The 23,598-nt window shown below is 35.6% G+C and overlaps 1 protein-coding gene across 6 annotated transcripts; it reads right to left on the reverse strand.

Moving 5' to 3' along the window:
- Positions 1-524: 524 nt before the first annotated feature.
- LOC308692640 (NACHT, LRR and PYD domains-containing protein 1 homolog) lies at positions 525-21,662 on the reverse strand. 6 transcript variants are annotated; one of them, XM_081368831.1, is made up of 11 exons: positions 20,552-21,629; positions 19,596-19,667; positions 19,169-19,417; positions 12,086-12,130; positions 10,229-11,918; positions 10,025-10,108; positions 9,847-9,903; positions 9,411-9,445; positions 1,789-1,875; positions 1,436-1,579; positions 525-1,196 (listed from the first exon to the last, which is right to left on the reverse strand). In XM_081368831.1, the coding sequence occupies exons 2-9, from the start codon at positions 19,612-19,614 to the stop codon at positions 1,871-1,873; spliced, it is 2,184 nt and encodes a 727-aa protein (XP_081224957.1). In that variant the 5' UTR covers positions 19,615-19,667; positions 20,552-21,629; the 3' UTR covers positions 525-1,196; positions 1,436-1,579; positions 1,789-1,870. The 6 variants fall into 6 exon arrangements, with proteins under 6 accessions (XP_081224957.1, XP_081224952.1, XP_081224955.1 ...); XM_081368826.1 differs by having other exon boundaries at positions 9,185-9,445; XM_081368829.1 differs by having other exon boundaries at positions 526-1,196; positions 9,171-9,445.
- Between the last annotated feature and the right edge of the window lie 1,936 nt (positions 21,663-23,598).

Raw genomic sequence — 23,598 nt, forward strand, 5'->3', positions numbered from 1 at the left:
TTTTATTAATATATTTTTTGTCTTTTTTCCTTTTTATCATATGTAAAAGTGTCTAACTATGTACTTATTCGTTATAGTTCTAATTATGTTTTTAATCTGTTGGTGGGTATTATCACAAAAGGAAAAAAGTAGATGGAAAAATAAAGAATAATTATTGGGGGAAAATACTATGTCTTTAAAGAAACTGTCCATTTGTATGATTGTGTTAAATGTGTTTGAATTGAAAGACATAATAAAGTACATAAAATAAATGCTAAATATTTCTTGTTGGACATTATGTGGTAATGTGGCTGGTGTGCATGGCTACACCATGGTGACACCCTTGTCCCAAAAAGTATTGCTATACCACTATACTCAATATGTTGTCCAATGGTGAGTCATTTTTCCCTGTTGCACATACACAAAATTTGAGGGTTCCCCCACCTGCCAAATTCCACTTTAACCACTGCTCACACCTGTTAGTAAATGTGAGGTTTTATATCTTTCCAAAATTCAACTGTGATTATCATTCAGAATAAAAAAAATAAAAAAATATCATATTTTATTTTACTCACAATAATACAGATGTTTCGGCTCTCAGGCATCTTCAGTGTGTGAATACACAGCGTGATCTTTTCAAACATGTTAATCACATCCACCAACAAACTCGATAAAACCATTACATTTATACAAGAGATAAGTTTACACCAAACACATCAATGAGATGTTTAACATTCCAGCAATCAAAAACTTAAAGGATTAAGTTTTTCATACCTTGCCATAGTCATCTTTGGCACGTTAGGCTTGTTAGTACACCAAAATGTTATAAATGGTACAAAACCTTACAGATTTATAATTGCAGTGTAAACTAACAACCCCTACAACTATATACAATTTCACTTAATACAATCACAGTCGCATGATCTAAATGAAGCAAATCTCAAATGCTTGATATTTTATATTGTCTTCACACATAAACCATACAATCTAAAAAATCATTCTGCCCTAAAGTATTAAATTTGGACAAAACATCAACATCATAAAATTCTGTAAAGCTGCTTAGAAAAACACTATATAAACAAATGGACACACAGCTTTTATGATTACAATGCATGTAAATGAGTTTAGAGTTGTTTGGTGTCTTTATTCACTTCCACAGCTCCAGGTAAAGATGTTGCTTTTGCAGTTTTCTCCTCATTAATTCCGAAAAGGAGGGCCTTAGAAATGGAGAGACGAGATAAACATGACAGAGAAATATGAAAAAGCTGACCAGTAGGATAGGATCCACAACTCACACTATGATCATTTGCTTTTGTACTAAAAACATTTAGTATGAAATGTTCAAATGGAATTGTATAAGTCATAAGAAAACGTTTGTGTTAACTGGCTCGTGTTATATTACAGATCTATTTTTTTTATTGGTGCTTTCTAAGTGTTAATCTAAGTCTTAACTTACTTTCACAAAGTCTCCATAGAAAAGCCCTGGTCATTCAGAAGAATCTTCACCTTCTGGTTGCAATTCGACAGGTGAATTCTCATGCGAGATCAAACGTCATCATCATAATTTGTGCATTTTTGAGACTGTTTTTTGCAACTGAACCTTCATAATCAGAAAGCACAAAGCAAAGCATCAGAACAGAGTCTTTAACAAACTTGATATTTGTGTAATCATTGTTATAACAATAATTTGTGTGAGAAACAGACCAAAATTTTAATTGTTATTGAATTGATTGTTAATGAACTACGAGATCTAGGGTGGATGTAAAGAAAAGTTATTTTATGAATAACAATTCTCAAACGTTTACAAACCCGAAAAATGTCATCATACAACTTTGTCTTGTGTTTGACCTCTGCAAGATCTTGATTCCATCCTCCTCTAAGAAGTCAGCATTTACCCTAGATGTGGAAACACATTATACAGATAAAATTATTAAGATTGATAATGCCATTCTTCACATTTGCTTCTTGCAGATTCATTTAAACAATTCCATGACAGTTTAAATGGATGAAGGCCATGAACTACAGATGGGCCGTTTCATTTGCTTTGTAAGGTTATCTGATATAGCAAGAGCATTGCAAAATTGCTAAACTGCCAAGATAAAAAAAAAAAAAAAAAAGGTCTTTTGTTTACTAAACTATTTTGTGTTTCTAAGGTTTTCAATTCCACAAAGGTGAGTGACTGTGTGATCAGTGTCATTAATTCAAGCCTTTTAATGTTTTAAAAAGGTGTTAACAAAGAGAGATTAAACTCTGCCATGTCATTTATAACCTGTGTGTCTTTCTTTCTTCTGCAGAACACAGAAGAAGATATTTTGAATAATGCTGGTAATAAAACAGTTTTGGTTCATTGCATTTCTTGTCCAAACAATGGAAGTCCATGGGATCTGAAACTGTGTTACACAAGCATTCTTTAAAGGGTCATGAAACCCTAAACCAAATTTTCTGAGATTTTAACAGAGGTATGTGTGTTGAACACCATTAAAGACAATGTTAGCATCTGTTAGATTTAATAGTAAGGGGGAAATGGTTAAATTTTATTTTTTTCCGCTATTTTCGTCTTCTGGGTTTAAAATCTTCATCGTGTCCCCATCACAGGCTGTGATGTGGCAGAGCACTATAGTACGTTGATGACTCATCGGTGTCTCATAATTATTCATGAGACTGAGTTTTCTTATCCAATGAGAAGACACTTATCTTAACCCTCTGGGGTCGGCAAACGCGCCCGCGCGTTTTGCTGGATTTTCTTCACATTGTAGCACAATAAACTTAAATTACTCCGTCCAGGGTGTGCATTCTGCTGAACTTTTTTTTCTTGAGCACGTCTATAAACTGAAACAAAACTCAGCGAATACTTGTCACACATTTATGAGCCATATACCTTTATAAACATTTAAGTGTGTACTTTTAAATGATCAGATTCAAACTGAAAACAAATATTCTCTGTTTAAGTAATTTGTATAAAACCAACAACATGTCCAGTTTCTTAAACGCTTGCTCATTATTTTTAATTCGACCACGCTCATGCGCGCAAAAGAGATTCACATGCAAATCTCCACATGGAACGCGAACGCGCTCATTACCTCAAAAACAAAGCACCAAAAAACTTCACAAGTCTCTGCTTTTCGTCAAGTTTGAAAGACGCGCCGTGAGCTTACATTGGATTTACCTCAGAAGAAGAAGAACGCGATTTGAAGACAAGAAAGATGTAAGGTAAGAAATTCTTACTTATTAGTTTATGTTATTGTTGCATAAACTTCACATTGCAAAATGTTTAGTTTTTTTCATTCAAGGTTAGCTTGTGATGGCTATAGTTTGCATGCGTTTGGTGGCACTGTACCATTTAAGCCCATCTTTAAAAAAAGTTAATTTATAAAAATAATCTTCTCTATAAAACAATTTAGGGTGTATTTATTTGTAAATTAATGTAAAATGAATCACAAAACATTTATTGTTTGCAGTTCACATGCTTAATTCTTTGGCAGTCTATCTTTCTGTAAGGCTAATGGTTTGACCTAGAGATTAGCTTTGAACACAAGCTAATAAAACTCATCTTTCCATTTAAAGGAAAATGATATAAAATGATAAAATACTATTTGTTCATACACAAAAAACAAAACATTTATCTCTTATTTGACATAATATCAATGCAGTTACCAAAGAAATGGCTGAAAATTGCAGAAATGTGTTGATTTCTTAAGGGTCCCGAAACACCAAAGTTTTGGGGAGACTTTGTGTGAGGTCCCCTGAGACAGCATGCACATTGGTGGGGCTAACTCAACATTGCCAAATGTAATTGGTATGCAATTAAAAATGCCAGGGAAGTAACAAATCACTGGATTGATTAAAATAATAAGCAGCATAAAATATTATTTTCTCTTTTTTTAATTTGACTTCAGAGTTGAAAGTGGGCTTAAAGGGTACATGGGCTTAATGGGTACACTTACCCTATATCTAGAAACAGCCAACACAAACATTAAAGTCGGTTTGTACAGATTGAAAATGAATTATAGAACATAATATTTATAAAAATTAAATAATATTTATAATAATAAAAAGTGTCGGCTGCAGACTAATAACAACCACATAAATGCATTACATTACAAGTTTATGTAGGATATGTTAATGAATTAAATTAAGACAAGGCACATTTTGTAAAACAGATGTACAATAAGTGATCTGACGGATCCGTGACCGTCATGTTTCCTGCCGGAACCACATGCTGACGACGGACCGTCACCGGGCGACCCGATGAATGAGCCGGGACAGTGTGCACATATCGCCGGGATTATAATCATTCGATCTATAGTGAACGCTACACACTACCGCGTTTTTCAAAGCAGAAGCAGAAGTGAAGTCCCGTCTCTTACCCGGCACAAAACGCACACTGGCACGGAAGATCGCACCGTCTTTTTTCTTATTCGGAAACCTGTGGACTCGATGTCCTGACAGGCCATAATTCACAATCATTTACCACGACGATGATTAATTGAAATACAATAAGCACCGAAAACACAGTGAATCATGACCGCTCCAACTGAACACCAACCTATCTCTGCACTGAGCGCGAACGCAGAGCCAAACGACTACCTCATGTGACGTCATATGACGCGATGGTGAAAAAAAACGCTTTTTCAGCACGGTCAAGGAAACGGTCACGTTTTCTATTGAATTTGCGCCCTTATGTCTTGCAAAACAATTTTTAATCCTGCATTTACTTTTCATATGGTATTTTCATATAAGGTTATATTAATAAAAAAAAATAAAAAAAACCTGCACCATGGGCTTGAGCAAATGTATACATTTTGAAAGGGTATGTGCAACTCTAAAATCAAAGAATATTCCATAAAATAAAGGAATATATATTAGCCTACATTAACTACATTTTTATATAACCCTCCCTTTTATTTCTAGTTATTTGTTATTTTATTTATTTACTTATTTAATATTGAATATTTTATATTTAAATAATATTACTTGAATAACTATTAGGAATTATGTGTCATTATAAGAGTCTGATATAAATATGTGAATGTTACATTTTTATTAATATTTATTTATTGTTTTTTGTCTTTTCCCCCTTAAATCATATGTATGTGTTGGTGGGTATTATCACAAAAGAAAATAAGTAGAAGGAAAAATAAGGAATATTTATTGGGGGAAAACATGTCTTTATGTCTTTAAAGGAACTGTCCATTTGTATAATTGTGTTTGAATTGAAAGACATAATAAAGTACATTTTATATACACACACACACACACACACACACACACACACACACACATATATATATATATATATATATATATATATATATATATATATATATATATATATATATGCTAAAATATTTGTTAGTTGGACATTAGATGTCCCTTATTTAGAATTTTAAACCTACAAGTGTATTTTTATGATAGCAATAACTGTAAAGGGACTTGTAATGGGGTAAATCAAATGTAGGTTAATATACTATCAATTACTAAGCTCAGAGTCATCTTACCAGTTAAAATTTATATTGTGCTTTTGTAATTATTTATTTTTAATTTTGTGATTTTAACTTCTGCTTTAAAAAGCTTTTTTTTAGATTGTGTTCTAATGTTCTTCTAATAATCATAAACATGTACTACAGCTGCCAAACAAAACCAGAGAGAAATGTATTCATAAATCTTTAAAACAATCTAATTAAATCTTGGGCACAAAACATTCAGCCAGTAAAAAAAGAAAACCTGTAGTATATATATATATATATATATATATATATATATATATATATATATATATATATATATATAGTATTTATCTATCTATATATCTATATCCATAAATACAGTACATACACACACATATATATATATATATTGTCTAATTTATCATTGTAGCCTTATTTAAGTTGATTTTCTGTATACTGTGTATTTATTTTTGGACTAATAGTGGTTAATAAAGTCCAATAATGGTATGAGAGAGTGTCAGTGGTAATATCATTGTGTTCTTGTCGGTCAGTGTTAGAGGATCTGTGTAAAAGCTGAGGCTTAGCCTGACAGTTAGCCTGCCCTGGACCAGGCTAGTTTCCTAGCATAAGTTGCCAGGGTAACTGAGTTTGAACTATTTTAAGTTTGCTTTATGAAACAGAATCCACCGACAATAAGTCTGACTAACCAAAATAAGCCTGGCTTGTATTCTAATCTTGTTTTATGGAACAACCCTCTGGTGTTCATTATATTATATATTGTGGCCCAGATGTTTTATATTTTGGGGCCCAGATGCCACTGTGTCCTGCTGACTTCAACATTCACATGAGTCTCTGTATATGAAGATGGTAAAGTGAAAATCAAACACCTTGGAAATGAAAGGTATGTACAACGTTTTTAGGAATGGCACAAAGGTCTGTCTTTGGATCATTGTTTTCAATAGTGTGCTTTTTGTCATTTGTTGTGTATCTTTGGATTATGTTATGTTGTAAATAAATCCAAACAATCAAAAAGCCATTCTTTTTTAAATCTCCTCATTCTTTGTGCAAGGTTGCTCAGAATGACAGGGCCTGATAGCTCATAATAGAGCCATTAGGGGAGGGTCTTTGTCTTTCTCAGGTGTGAAAACCATACATATTAATGATGTGATCACACCTCCCGCATAAAGCGTTCTCACACAAAACACATCTTACAAATTTTAAATCAATATATTGTCTTCTCTGAATGAGCAGTCAGGATGATTTTCACATAGTTTTGGAGCAAATATTCTAGGCTGCGTGATACAATTTTCAAAAGTCTTGTGAAGAAATAATCAGTATGGGTTTCATGGCCTTATTTCAGTGACAATTTTTTTTTTGTATTTTCACAAACCACGCATAAATGTCATTATCTCAAAACTACAAACTTTTACATACATGCTGCTGATATATTATTGTAGCAGAGTTTGTGCTAAATACAGTGTAATCAGACTTTAGCCATGAAAATGTCACAAGTAACAGAAATAAGCACAAATGTCAGAGCATGTCAGAACACCTCCAGGGCCCAGAAAACAGCTCAGACCCCAGAGGGTTAATTATTCATGACACCACGTGGATCTTTCCAATGACAGACATGTCAAACTGTGATACCATGTAGTAGATGAGAGAGGCAATGATGGGACGTGCATTTGTTTTCGTGGTGCAAAAGTTCCAGTGCATCTTTCCCCGCGATGCTGCCAGGGCTAGACTCTGACTGCGGGCGGTTGGTTGGCCATCAACCACGGACACATCTAAACTATGTGTGTGTAGCTAGCATTCAACTGGAGAATGGTGGACTTCGGCCTTGTACACCAATGCAGGCTGCGTCTAGTGATGCGATCCCGAGGACTTTTCTATCACTTCAGATGTGTGTGTGTGTGTCTAAAATATGACCCTGACCGTTTTACTTGCCTTTTGTTAAATAATCACTCGTTATTAAAATTTAGATATTTCGATAATACCTCAATTGTATGGAACGTATGCTTAATTTGTGCAAATTTCTATGTCACTGTCCATCTTTATTATGTGGGTTCAGGGGGCGCGTAGATCTAGGCTATGTATGGAACCTTTTTTTTTAAGCGGAAAATGTATTATTTTCAAATATATGCATCTATATATGTGTGTATATAATAGAGGTGGGCATAGATAAATTTTTTTAATCTAAATTAATCTGGATTAATTTTGAAATTAATCTAGATTAATCTAGATTAAAATGGCTCATTTGAATTCTGCCGAAGGCATTCAGAATATGTGTGCTACCCAAATAATGACTATAAAAGTAAGTCTTTGAGAACGGGTTTCTCAAGCCAGGTGGCGCATTAGACCAGGGGCTCATCTCCTGTTTCCACAATGCATCACAAAGCTGTTCTACTCATTGACTGTAAAAAGTTACTACTGTACTGTTACCATCCGTAGGCAACATTAGGTAGGCCTATGTTGTTGTCAACTACTATAGGCTATCAATTAGGGATGGGCGATATGGCCTAAAATCCATATTGTGATATACATTGCAGCCTCTTGCGATAACGATATTATAATAAAACCATTTCAGAACAGGTTACACAGACCCTGCTAAACAACTGCTAAATGTTTTTTTTTTTTTTTTTAAAGGGTGCATGTAGTTTTGAGAACATATATTGTGCAAAACTGTAAGTATACAACATAATTTTGCAGATAAATTAAATTTAAGTACACTAGCTGCAGAGACTTAAGTAGGTCTAATGTTTATTATAGCTTTGAGCTTATGAAACCCCAAATTTAGAATTAGAATATTCTAACTGATGTCTTTTCAGTTAAAAAGAAACACAACAACGATTCTTTAAATCGGGCGCAGACAGAGATTATGTTCTACAACACCACTCAGATATATTGGGAATAATACGCGCGCGCTGGTATTCAGTGATATGTTTCGTTTTGAATTTGAGGTGGTAGAACGGATTAGTCGTGTGTTAACTTACCGAACTGTTACACCACACAGTCCACGTCGGCTTAAATCCGAACCAAGTCCAAAATAATGGATGTTGCACCGATCTTTTACACCAGCTTTAACTTTCAGCCGTGTTTACTTAAGATGACGACGAATATGATGCGGTACAGCCGGGTGTACCTCGCGGCCGCGGGTAGATTGCGTCATCATAGCTTGTGTAGTAGAGCCATCTCCCAACCCAACTTGGAGAATAGATTAACGGCGATATTTTTTTTTATCGCGCGATAAGAGTAAGAGATAACGGCCCACCACTAGTATAAACAAATATCTATTTTATAATGACATAATTATATGCATGTACATTTATATGTTTTAAATACAATTATGATTACTGTAGTAGGCTAATTTATGTAGCAGGGCAATTACATTTGAAAGGACAAAAATAAGGTGTCAGTGTATTTCATTAGACTTTAACTTTGTCAGCTATAAGGAAAATCTAGCATTTCCTCACGTTTTACCACTGATTTTTAGTGACAGTCGATGGGCCACTGGCGATGACAGTTATCCCCCCCTCCTCTGCCGTGCCATACCACACCCACTCCCCTCCCTTCTTCTCACAGCCATCCACGCCCATTTAAGTTGCATTTTTTCAAAAAGATTGTGAGCTAGACTTGAGCTGAAAGAGGGGGTTGACAGAATGATGACAGAATTTCCCTTCGAATATTAGATACTCAGTTTTTATCAACAGACAAATTCACATAGAAACAGGACAGAGGTGATACCAGATGTTTCTCACGTGAGTTCGGTTAGACTGGGGCAGTTCTGGGTCATCTGGAGGGTCCAGACAGACAACATATCAGTTAGACGGTAAACGCTCATTTTCATCTTTTTCAGGTTAGAGAAGGAATAGAGAAATGACAGTAATGCTTCTGAATCCCATTGGTGAATTATCTGAAAAAGTCTGGTCCAGTCGATGTTGATTATCTCCGAGTGTGGAAAGGTGAGACTGAATGATCGCAAACCTGGATGGTGATGCAGGAGAATCTCTATGCAGATACTATAAAAAAAAAAAAGAATTAAAAAAAAGATTCAAGTTGTTGTCTCTATAAGTCAATCATTTATTGCTTAGAATATCATTTTGTGATTTAAAAAAAAATTATGATTAATTGCTGGGCACCAGCCAATATTTGCATCATTCGCAATAGTCAAAAAAGATGAAAGTGTGTACCTTATTTTTTTAACTGTTTTGGGTGACCAATTTAGTTGCATTATTACTATTAGAATTATAATTGTAATCTATTAGATTGCGGAGACCAAGTATGCCAGATAAACGGGAGAACAAGATGATGAAATAATTGGTTATACAAAACATATTAATCATAAAATTAATTCTGGTTATCATGAGAAAAAAAAACTATTTGATGAAAAAAAAATTAAAAAAAATCACTTGTTCTTCACCTGGACGGCTCTTTGTTGATTGACAGAACAAGTGAGCGGTAGATGCCGACACAAACACTGCAAACCAAAGCACAGAAAAAATATACATGAACTAAAAGTTAAACAAAAGCACATTAAAGGATGATAGCATGTGTGCATAAAACACATCAAATGTATAAAATATATTTTAAAACATTACCTCTGTGAGCTCAGGGTCTGTCCTCTCACGAGAGCGCTGACCAGTTCACCGAGATCAGAGTCTGATGGACCTCTAATAGCCAAGCTTCAAAATCAAATACAGAACATCACTGTACAGACTAATTAAGTTTACCTTGCAATAGCAAATTAGAGATTAGATATTAATTACATCCACCAAATATCTGTTTTAGACCAATGCATTTACCTTGCTTTTTTAAACTTGTGAAGTTCAGGCAAAATCATAGACAAATCTTCCGATGTCAAATACAATTCAGAAATTTCCTCAAAGCTCTGACAGCACTGACAGCAGTACAGCAGGGCACAGACGTCTGTTCTTCTGAGCAATTCACCATCGGAATTAATCCTTTTCCAGGATTCCATTACTTCTTTCACAAAGTCTTCTTCATGAAGTTCATAGAGACAGTGAAGAACATAAACTACTGCTTCAAAATACAAGGAACAACCTTTAACCTTTTCCAAAATCCATTCTTTCAGATGAGCCTGTGTTTTTGGACGAATGAACAGACCATGTTTTTCAAGTGTGAGTCTCACATCCTTATTCAACAAACCAAATGCAAATTGCACCACAGCTGCAAAACGTGGTTTTGAGAAACTATCCATTAAAAGTGACCTTGTCAGTTTCCTCTGGGACTCTTCTTCATCCAGAAGGACATAGTACAGAGCAGTGAAGAACTCCTGAAAGCTGAGATGCATGAAACTGAACATTGTCTCCTGGTGGATTCTTCTCTTAAACAGGAACTTGCACAAGAATGGATTTCCAGCAGGGTCTGAAATGGTTTCATTCACACTTTTCTCATCCAGCAGGACTTGCTGTTCCTGCATCCCTCTCTCTGCCAGCTGACCCAGACTCCTCAGCAGGGTCGGGACGGACTGACTCAAACCCTGGCAGTGATGCTCCAGAAGAGTGCACACAAAGTCCACGTAGATGGAGGTGGTGGTTTCCAGTCCGCTTGTCTTATTTGCACCATATTTGAATCGCTCCTGGATAGTTGTGCAGATGATCCAGCAGACGACAGGGATTGAGCAGGCAGTGATGAGGGTTTCATTTGCCTTCACATATGTATAAGCCTCCCTGAAATGGTCCTCATTTTGAAAAAACTTCTGGAAGTACTCCTCCACCCCCTTTTCTGAAAATCCCACAATCTCAGTGAAACGCTGAGGTCCTTTGAGCAGATTACTGAGTGTGTCCGTAGCTGTAGATCTGGAGGAGACCAGCAGGAGAGACTCTGGCAGGATTCGACCCCTCAGCAGGGCACAAAGAGTGTCCACAGGTGGGGCTTTCTGAAGCAGATCAGTGTGTGCTGACGTGTCAATAATGTCCTGTGTGAGTTTCAGCTCATCAAATCCATCAATGACCACAAGCACCTTCTCTGCCGACTGCTGTAAAATCTGTGAGATCTCATGTGATGATAAATTACAACTGCAACTCAAGATCTCCACCAAACTCTTCTCGCCAGGAATGCGATTTATTTCTTTACACTTTAAGTGGAACACAATATCAAACCGCCCTTTGTAGAGGTCACCAGATGCCCAGTCCATCATGATCTTCTGCACAGTGAAAGATTTCCCGTTTCCAGAATTTCCCTGCAGTATCACAGATCTAGGACTGATCCCGTGGTCATCTGGGTCGAACAGAGAGCTGAGATGGACAGAGTCTCCACTGCTCCTGGAGCTGAGGACCTGCTGGAAGCTCTCTCCACTGGAGCGGATCTCTTCTTCTCGCTCTTTTTCATCTCTATGTTTCTGAAGGATCAGAGGTTGTGTGAAGCGCTCAGACAGCAGCACATGTTCACCAGGCAGTGAGTTATACTCAGTCACATACTGATACTCGCTGCAGATCCGCTTCATATATTTGTGAATCACTGAGCTGATTTCTGTAGAAAAGGTCAATGTTCAAAGAGTTAGATTTTTTTTTTTTTTTTTTTTTTTTTTTTTTTTTAAATGTATTACTGTAATAAATTCCAGAGCAGACAAATACCAACTAAATTACAAGGTGGATGGAGTGCAATATTTAAAACATATTATTATATAATTCAGTCACCTGAGGAATGTGTTTTTGAGGAATGTGTGTGATGTCCTGTGGAGCCTGTAGAACATTAGACACACTTGATACATTCAGTCGTTTATTAATTGATATATTGATTAAGGCATTTCACATATATTTTCAAACATTTCATATCTATCTATCTATCTCGCTGTCTATCTGTCTATTGCTGAAGAAATGTATTAGATCACCAGCCAATGTAAGGTTTGTGCTAGGGCTGGGCGATATGGAGCAAAAAATATATCTCGATATATTTTGCTATATCTCGATATACGATATATATCTCGATATCTTTACAGGAAAAATAACCCCCCAAAAACAAATATGCCAAATACCACAGTCTTTTTTTTTTTATTGAAGTGCAAAGAGGTAGGCAGTTCATGTGGGAACAAAGTGCTTCTGCAACATTTAAAAAAAAAAAATCCCCGTAAACAAAAATAATAATTTAACTGTAAAATAAAAAGAAGAAATAATACATACAGTATTGCCTTCTTTTCATTCAAAAATAAAACAACTCAACTCAACTCAAGCTCATCTTTGCATTAACTCTGTTGTAGCCATCAACAAATAGCCAAAAAACAAGTTTGTGTAACTCTTTTGCTAGAAGCTTTGGTTGGCACCAACTTTCGGCATTTAGGCAGTAGACATCTGTCTGCTGTTCATCCGACGCCTTAAAACTGAAGTATCTCCATTAGGGGTGTAATGGTTCACAAAATTCACGGTTCGGTTTGATACGATACACTTGTGTCACGGTTCGGTTCGGTACAGCAAAAAGAAAGAAATGGCAGAGAAATTGATTTTTTTTTTTTTTATTAAAACTAACATCATAAAGTATGATTTTTTTTTACTTTGAGCAATTCTAGAGCTATAACTGACTCTTCTTAGGAGCATATAAAACAAAACAAAACAGCTACTTGGAAAAAATGAAATGTAATATTGTAGTAGTTATAAACAAAGGTTTATTTTATTTCAGATTAACATTTGAGGGCAGCAATTGTATTCATAATGTCAAAATAAAACGTAATGTTACTTGAAGGCATTATGCCTACTATTCCTGCCAAACTTCCATGGTTGCAGTTAGTGTTACAACAGTAAATCCATGGTGAATGTTGCTGATCTGTGGACACTGGATAGTTCATTCATGGCACAATGTTTCTTCCTGGTTTCCACATCAGCGCTGTTTGACCCGCTAATAACGGGGAAATGTAAATGTTTCTCACTAGATCTCGCAGTGATGTTATTACTTCTGTGGCGAATTAAAATGCTTTCTTTACTGGATCTCTTATTAGCACTGTGTAGTAACAGTGTCCCATGATCACGATCGGCTCGCGCTGCACTAGTCCAAACTGATAAACGGTCCTTCAACCACACAATAACGAGCAGTTTCGTTCCGCTTGCATTACGGTTGCCATTTGATGTTGGGCAATGTTGTGGTCGCGCTGGCGTCTCTTACATTATGAGCACGCTTGCCACACATTTACGCCTACATTTGAAATAACGAAATTTTGGTCTGCAGGAAAAATGGACAACGAACCGTTCAGTTTGAAAATACGTACCGAAAACCGAACCGAAAGCCTCGAGGGGAGGGGGAACAAAAGCAAGGAGGCGGGGGCGAGCACACACAGCACAGAGAAGGCAAACAAGCAAAGTGGCGAAATCAGAATTAAATATAAACAATATATCGATATATACGATATGTCAAAATCCATATCGTGTTTAAAAAATATCTCGATATATTTTAAATATCGAGATATCGCCCACCCCTAGTTTGTGCCACAGCTGCCCTAAGCTAACAGTATTGGTGATTCACATTTTTTGAGAAGAGAAAAAATATGTACAGACTGCACATCATTGAAAACACTAAAAGTACTCATAAAGTCTATCCATAAGTGGAAATTAGTTATTTTTGCATTTTGTAGAGCAATTTTCTACTTCCTGTTCAAAAAGCAAAGACTCTCAGCCGATCCACGTCTACCTATAGGAATACGACGCCTATCACTGTATTCATATATCAGCTCCTTCAGTATTATCAACAGCTATCGCTTTTATCAGGAGCAAATTGCCCTTCTCCATCCCCAGCTCCACCTCTCGCCAGTCTGTATTTGGCCTTCTAATTCCCCTTTGAATCAGACTAAATTCTTGAATTATGTTGTACATTAAAATATTGACATTAATGACATCTGCAATAGATTCATGTTGGTTCTGTTCTGTTTACCCTAAAGGGGGTTATTGCTGCTCTCCCTGCTCTTATCCATGCAGGGTTCTTGCAGGTTTCAGTAGGTCAAATTTAAGACCTTTTTAAGACATTTTAAGATCATAAAGATTGAAATTTAAGACCTACACAACGTATTAACCAGCAAATAACAAATAAAATTACCATCAATGTGCACTTTTTGTTTCCATAAACATTAAAATAATGGCCAGATTTTAAAAGTGTCTTGCAACATGTAATCTACTAACATGTACAAGTACAAATAAAGTTGACAAAAAAGGTTTTATAAAAAGATAAACCTCAAATATTTCAGCCTTTAAATAATTCTTTATAAAAATTCCATTCGTCCCATTCAGGATTTTAACAATCTGAAGTGTGCTCAGCAGCGCCCCCTTTGTACCCTCTTCCACGAAACCCACATAGATGCAGGCTCCACACACTTTTACTACCCAGGAATCCTTGCGAAAGGCCAATCCGACAATGGATGGGAGGAGATTTCGCTCACGGACAATTTTTGACATGGCTGAGAAGAAAATATTACAGTTTTTATGACCTAGATGTACATTTTACCAGTTACCTACAGTTTATACAAACATTATGGTCATCGACCAGTGGTTTATGTCTCAAACATAATAATAGTGCATTGAATAATACGATCGCATTATGATTCATTAAATAAATAGAACCGAATGTCAGGGCTTTACTGAGTCATATGCAAACATACAGTAGTATGAATATTGAAACCTGTAAATTCATCTGAAACTCATGCACATTTTCATTATGTGTTAAAATTGTAATCTTAGTTCAAATGGAACATTATGTATTATTTTGTACAACTGTATACATCATTTAAATAAGCATGATGTATAGGGGTGGAACGGTACATGTATTCGTATTGAACGGTACGGGCGTCACTGTTCGGTGCATAAATTTACACGGAGAATACACGGTATAAAAATAAATAAAACTCGCATGCAAATGAATTAATGTAATGCGGAACTACTGTTAGATACGCGGGTTCTTTAGGGACACCTAATCTGTAGCCCCGCCTTAGCTCTGAAAGTGCGATGTTAAGATTGCAATGCTGGAATATGTTGTGTGTGTGTGAGAGAGAGAGAGAGAGAGAGAGAGAGAGAGCGAGAGAGAGAGAGAGAGAGAGAGAGAGGCACGGGCACGATCGAAAAGTCGCAAAGTGTTTACTTATATTTGTGTGCGTGTGTGAGGCGCGGGCGCGATCGAACAGTGGAAACATAAAAACATACTCCGTCCGTCATTTTGTTTATACAGGACATCATTCAAAATGCAAAGTGTTTAAGTTACTGTTAATTAAAATTTTAAGGAAAACAAATATATTCATCTGAAATGTAGCAAATTAATTTTCAATTCATTCAGGTAAAATTACCAAACATATATCAAGGTCTTTTTGTCTTTTTTATTAATTTAATTAATAAACTAATTATATAAAACTATTGTCAGTGCACTAGAAATAAACTGGTTCTATGCCTTTACTATATTAATAAAACTTATTTAAAAAATACAGGGCTTAAGTAATTTATTTTCCTTTGGTGGTAGCCTACAGCCTGAGACATGGACAAGCCTTCTACATTTTTGTTCTGCTTTTCCCTCCATTGTACCAAACTCGTACCGAACCGTGATGTCTGAACATCACGAAACCAAACCGTCATAATAAAGGCTGGATGTCTCTAACGTCATCACCGGCGGCCATCTTGTCACAGGCAAGCTTTCTCTGTGGTACCTGATGTAAGGTGAGTGATCTGCACAAACACAAATACTCTTTATCTCGCTGAAATCTTGACGGATTTACAAACGGTTTGGTTTCTTACAAACATTATTAATGTGGCTATAATTCTGGATGCTTGAACATGTTGACATTGCAGTTTTTCTTTTCGAAAAAACGACTTAATCGTGCACCATAGTTGTGTATCACGGCTACTTGGGCAAGTTATCAAGGCTGAGACCACAATCGAGCTGTTCAATTGTGTAGGTTTTACTGACACCAATAACGATTTTATGACAACTAATCTTTTGTCTAAATTACAATCTTTGTGGATGTGGTTGTAGTTATTAGCCTAGCTGGCTAATAACAAGAAGATTTGAGTGAGACCTAGTAGCAGCTAACGTTACAGTTTAGCGGCTACCCAGCAATTTTACATCAGTGGGAGAGGCAGAATTGCTCTTTCTTTTCAGCCTAGAAATGGCCCAACCCTGAAGAAGTTAAAATAAACATGTAATAATTAAAATAATTTTATTATAATAGTAATATTCATATTATAAAAGATATATATATATATATATATATATATATATATATATATATATATATATATATATATATATATATATATATATATATATATATATTAGTGCTGTCAACGTTAACGCGTTAACGCATGCGATTAATTTTTGTCTGGTTTAACGTGTTAAAATATTTAACGCAATTAACGCAGCATCCGTCTTTTCTGCCATCCGTTGGCTAGCTTTACGTTATATGATCACGCTCTTATTCATTTAAATGCTTTTAAACATTTCAAGCGCGGCAAGACAAAAGAGAATGCGCTGTCTGTGAATGTCCTTATGTGACACATACACACACACACACACACACACACACACACACACACACATAGACAGGGCGCCAGAATCCAGTTCTCTTTCGCGCTTGAACTAACAATAACAATCCCAAAATGTCCGTTTTGTCGATTATCCTCATAAGAGCAGTCTTAAATTATTCGCGCGCGTGTGTGTGTGTGTGTGTGTGTGTCTGCTCTTAAAGGGACAGCAGCCAATAAAGCTTCCTGTAAGTAAAGTTAAAGAACAAAGGGAACAGAGAAAATGACTCACTGCTGTTGACTAAATAACTTTTGTAGCTTAAATAAGGATTAACTATTTAATTTATAGTTTATGCAGTGCAGACTGCATATAACTTTGATAACTTTATTAAATTTCTGTATATTTCCTAACTGTTAAGACAGGAAGGGCACAAATAAATATGACATTTATTATGGGTTTATGTTAGCATTGTTTTAAGTTCACTTAAATTAAAAACTGTTATTTTTGAAGCCTAATAAATGTGAAAAAAAAAATCAGTAGCTGTATTAATATCAGTAATACTGGCCTTCATTCATAAAAAGATGCCATAAAACAATTATTTAAAATATACTGTCTTTATGTTGTTTCTACATTAATTTGATTAACTGTGAAATTATTACATTATAAAATATATTAAAAACTTACAAAAACATTTCTGTTTTTATTGCGATTAATTGCGATTAATCACAGAAAAAATGTGTGATTAATCTAGTTAAAATTTTTAATCGATTGACAGCACTAATATATATATATACATACTGTATCTCATGTTGCCATTCTGTACACTGAGTTTTAGTAGCCTATATATTGATTTAACATAAATAACATAAATACGGTACCTTGTGCGTGTGTATATTCATTGCACCTATCTGTTCTGTTCAATGTTATTTTCATAAGGAAATCATATTGTAATTATTCATAAGTATGCAGTGTCATATCTACATCTCTGACGTTTATAACAAACCAAACCGTTTGAAAATCGGTAGAAAATTTAGCAAGTTATGGTTATTTAAAAAGTACATGCACCATTAAAACACAATGTTACGAGTGAGCGAGCTGACTGTGGCAAGATGGCCGCCAGGTGCGGACGTCGACCTCCATTGGCCAGCAGCGCGGACGAGACATCTAGCCTTTATTATGTATATCTATGGTTGTTGTAGTAGCTAATGGATTTCCACCACCAATAAACGCTTGCTGTAGCTCTGCTTTAAGATTTATTTACAGAGAAGACGGAAAGGGTGAAGCTGATTGGTTGGTTCTTGTCACATGACCTGCGGTGCGCTTGCGGGAAAAAGTTGCGATTTTTTCATCTCGCTCCACCTGGAAAAAACAGCCGCATCGCTTCTATTATGAGCGCGCTTGCCGCACGCCTACATTTGAAATAACGAACTTGAGGACGCAACAGGTGCGATATGTGAACGGCCCCTTGCTGAGCGACCTCAAATCAGGCCACGAGCTACTGGTAGCTCACGAGCGACATGTTGGAGACCCCTGCTCTAGAGCTCCGCTTTGTAAGCTACGATTCGATACTTTTTTGCTACTTGTAATAACTTTCTACTTTGTAATAACTTTCTGCGGCCAGCGTTTCTGGAAATGAACGAGGGTAAAACCTTTTTTAGACCTGACTAAACGAAATTTAAGACCTCAGATGAAAATCTGGCCGTTTTTAAGACGCTTTAAGGCCTTAAATTTAAAGTTCCGAATTTTAGACTTTTTTTAAGACTCTGCGGGAACCCTGCCATGCTAGGCTGCATCACTGCACTGGGAGTTCTTGCCCAGCACAGAACCATACCTCCAGTCTACAACATATGCTAATTGTCAATCGTATTTGATGATAGTGGTCCTGACAGAAATAAGTTAACAAGATGGAAAATTAAGACAAAATATTTAAGGTTTCTACAAGAGCTTCTGCAATTTTTGCAATGCCTGTAAAAGTACATATGAAGAGTTCAGATGCAAAAGCCTCTAAAGGCCATCTGAAATTTTCTTCTAGAATGATCATTTTTATCAAGCTCGTATATTTAAGTTCAGTAATTTCACTTAAATGACAATTAATAGGTAATCTTCATTGCCATTCAAGTGAAATTACTGAACATAAATATACAAGGTTGATAAAAATTATCATTCTAGAAGAAAATTTCAGATGGCACTTAGAGGCTTTTGCATCTGAACTCTTCATATTTTAACAGTACATATCTCAGTATATACTGTAGGTCTAGACACATGTGGTATAATAGCCTAAATTAGTGTGCTCTTACCTAAGTCTGTGAGCAGAGATGGCTCATGCTTTTCCAGGCTAGAATAAAAGGCAGATTTAACCTTGTCTCCTCCAGAGTGCAACACTTCATATAACTCTCTCATTTTCTCCTGGTTAGTATTTGCTGCTTTGATCTTACAGTACGGCTCATATTCCAGCATGCCACCGGACCGCAGCTCATCCGCTATCGGCATCACCATCTGTACTCTCTGGACAAGTTTCGCCCAGTGGGCATCCACAAACCGAGCACCTGGTAGAGAGATAATAACATGATAACTGCTCACAAGGAAGAACGTGATTTCATAAGATTCAAGAACGGGATATTCTAGTGTAGCAATTACTTATTTGGGAAACTTCATTTTTAATCAGTGTAATGCAGACTTTTTTTTCATATGACTATCTCTGCTTTTACTGTGGCAACTACTTACGCTCTGAGTCTTGGTTCATGATGTCTCATAAGTGTCTATGACGTGTTGTAGAGAGCTGTCTTAAGTTGTCCTCTAGGAAATGAAACATAATGCACGTGGTGTGAGATGGTTGAAGAGAGCTTTTGTGACCCATGGTAAAAGATTACACTATTGGTATGCAGTAAATTAAGTGGCATGTAGAAAAATTAATAACGAAAGTATATCTTAAAGTACACCCCAAAATAACCATATATGGAGCATACAACGCCTAGTTGTACTATGCATATCCTCATCTGCATATCATTTGCATATGATTATTCATCCACATGCTAACATGTTTAACGGTACCAGACATTAGGAAAGTATGAGATACGGATGTCACATTTCATTAATAACAATCATTTAGTAGCCTATCCTTGCCTTGTTTTTGAATAAATAAATTAAACAGTGTAAAATACATTTCAGATAAAGTTTTTCTCAATCTTTTCCACTGGCCAAATAGTATTTAATTGATTTATATTTTTAATGGAATCAGATAGACCTTGTTGTACATTATTTCCACAAAACTATTTTCTCAGACAATCTGTTATTATCATGATAAGCAATTATCTCTGTGGTTAAAACATTAAAATACAGCATGCCACAGAAAAAGTGTTATAAAGCATTGCATCCACAACGAATATTTCTATTTATTTAATATAAAAATGTTGTAACTTCTCAGTAATGATTTCATGTAGTTTAAATGTTTAACACCATTAATGAGAATTTAATAAATTTTTATATCAGAAGTAAAACGTAGTTTAAATCATTATTTTATTTTTTAAACTGTTATTGTGAATTTATTGTTATTGTATTTATGACTCATATGAAGTTTTACGGTTTTACTTCATCTGCCGTTAGATAAAATATGCGTATAATGTATAATTTTCTTTAGATTATCTGTCTAAAAGGGACCAAAAATACATACTCCAACTCACCATATATGTTGCCAAACTGCTCCATCTCCAAAACGTTCGTATACGCATGGGTCTGAGTTTGCGTGCAGGTGCGAAGATTTTACCCGGGCTACTGCAAGTTTGTTTTTATAAATCACAACTTATGCGTCGGAAGTGTCGTACGCCTCTTTCAGGGGATGTATGCAATGGTGGTCTGCTGCAGCCTCTCCATGTAGAAAAACTCTGATATTGCACACTTAAGGATGTGTTGCAGTACACTCCGTATCATGAAACAATAATACAACTTGTTAGTCAAAAAAAAAAAAAAAAAAACCTACCGAACGAAAGAATTTACCACACCAAAACACTGTCCTGCACTGATCCGTCCCGCGTTTCAATCGTCCCGGCTCTCTACTATTACTAAAAAAATAGTAATAATACCGGTAATAATAAAAAAACAAACATATTATGCTGCGCGTCTAGTCGCGGTTTAGAAAAACAATAACAATATCGATCGTGCAAGTGAGCAAAACTCATCTCGTCACTGCGAGACTTCCTGTCAAAAAATATATCAATAAGTTACGGTCCAGTCTTGTTCTTACCTTCAGTGAAGTCTACATAGTGTTCCCGGTGAAGATATAAATGCTTTCTACGAATATTTATTTGTAACATTCGTTTCTACACTACAGATCGAAAGTAGTTTGTGGACACGCCTCTTCTGAACTTCCTAGTTTTGTTTTCGATATTCCTCCTCAAAGACAGACGGCAAAAGATCATCTCTCCAGAATAGTACTGGTGTAAAACGTGGACGGCTGATAATATTTCACAAGTTTTTTCCCCCTGCATTTAACGGTAGCATAGGCCTACAATGTGCAAAAGCCGTCGCAATGTGAGTTAAAAGACGTGCTCCAGATAATATTGGGCTCCTCTCGTCGAAAAGTCAAGAAAGAGACGGTCAATAAAGTGCGGGGTTTTTTTTACCGCGCTCTTCATTCCTAAGATATCAGACAGCCAGGCATCGTCTTGCAGCACTTTTGCTATGCGATCTCATCCTGAAATAAATTACAAACTGCACCGCCAAATCAACCACGATCACACACAGTGCTCAGCAATTCAGCACAGAAAGTGATGACTTAACTATACTTCCGAGTCGTCCGATTTGTCCGATTCGATGGAATCGGTTCATCTAAACGGTTCTCTCTCATTTGCTTTGGAAAGTCTGATTTATTCTAGAGAATCGTTCTTAATGAAGAGATTCAACGATTCGAGTCCAATACAGCATTTTATTATTATTATTATTATTATTATTATTATTATTATTATTATTATTATTATTATTTATTTTTGTTGAAGACTATTTAGGCTAGTTAATCATGTCTAATTAAATATTGCAGTTAAATATTCTACCAGTATTATAGTTTTTTATAAGCTATTATTATTATTTATATCAAACAAAAGTATTTTTAACATTATTTCTGTTTAAAGGGACAATATGTATCTTTTTAGGTATTTTATTATCTAAAATCAATATTTTATTCATAAATATGTCCTCAATGGTGTCCAAATACCTCTGCCAATGATCTGAGAAAAGTCCAAAATAAGACCGTAAAAGGAAACGTGACCGGAGATTTCAAAAACAAGGGTTTATGTCGCGATAGCTAATGCTGAAGAAAGCTTTCAAAAGAGACGCTGAAGTTGCCTGCTTTCTTCTCGACAGGTAAGTCAATGTTACGGTCTTAATTACAGGCTTTTTATTATTATTTTTTTATTAGCCTATAGGCTATAGACCAGGGTTTCCCAGTGGGGTGACGCGGCACCCTGGGGTGCTTCTGGCGAGAGCAGGGGTGCTGTGTAAAAAACAACAACAATTTTTTACCATCAATCTCGGATTGTCGGAAGTCTCTAATAACAACAAATAATGCGCAAAAATTTATAATAAAAATGCAAATCATAAGTTTTCGCCGTTGAATTGCGGAGGTTGCGCTTGCGTGTGATTTTATTTTATGCCGTGTATTCACATAAACACATCGGTTATGTCCGTGCTGCTGTCAACGCAACGCGTGCGATTAATGTTTTTCAGTTTAACATGTTAAAAGTATTTAACGCAATTAAAGCAGCATTTTTTTCTGTCATCCTTTGGATAGCGTTCCATTATATAATCACGTTCTTCTTCATGCAAATGCTTCTAACCACGCAAGCGAGAAAATACAAAAGAGAATGCGCTGTCTGTGATGCTGACACGACGCACGCCAGACTCGACTTCTGTTTCGTGATTTAGCTTTGAGTATCCTCATCAGAGCAGTCTTAAATTAGTTAAATAAAGTCTTAAATGAACGTTAAGAGTTGTGAGAAAATGGGACGCGTGTGGGATCCACATGTGACAGTGCAGCAGTGACATCAGAATCAAATAACACTCCATTCATAAAAAGATGCCATTAAACAATTATTTGAAATATACTGTCTTTATGATGTTTCTACATTAATTTGGAGATTTACTGCGAAATTATTAGGCTACATAAAATATAGTAAAAACAAGATATCTTGTGCAATTATAACAAAATTATCCCAATAATTATCACATTATCCCAATTATTATCCCATACACTGAGTGAGCCAACATTTAAGTGAGCTTTGCAATGGTAATTGAGCAATGTTTATATACGAATAAAAAGCCTTAATTGAATATGTCATTATGTAAAGTGATCTCTTCAGAAGAAAGTAATGATTTCCTAGATTTTAAATGGATGGACAAAAAAAATAAAATAAAAATATCTATATGACAGTAGGCCTATATTTATGTATTTATTTATTTATTTATTGCTCAAGTCATACATAAATGTTTCATTCATTCATTCATTCACTCATTTGTAACATGCATGAACGAAGAAAAAAAAGGAACAGGAAGAAGAAAATCTTATGGTACCTGTCATTTATTTGTGCACATCAAAAATAAAATAAAAAAACCCCAGCACATTTCAAGGTATAGTATCAAAGTAGTATTGTGACAACACTAGTGTAGTAGGGGTGTGCTCAAAATATCGATTCTTAGATACATACCGATATAATAAAAAAAGATACAGTATCGATAT

The sequence above is a fragment of the Scardinius erythrophthalmus genome, assembly GCF_964197995.2.
Source record: "Scardinius erythrophthalmus genome assembly, chromosome: 6".
Classification (NCBI taxonomy): Eukaryota; Metazoa; Chordata; class Actinopteri; order Cypriniformes; family Leuciscidae; genus Scardinius; species Scardinius erythrophthalmus.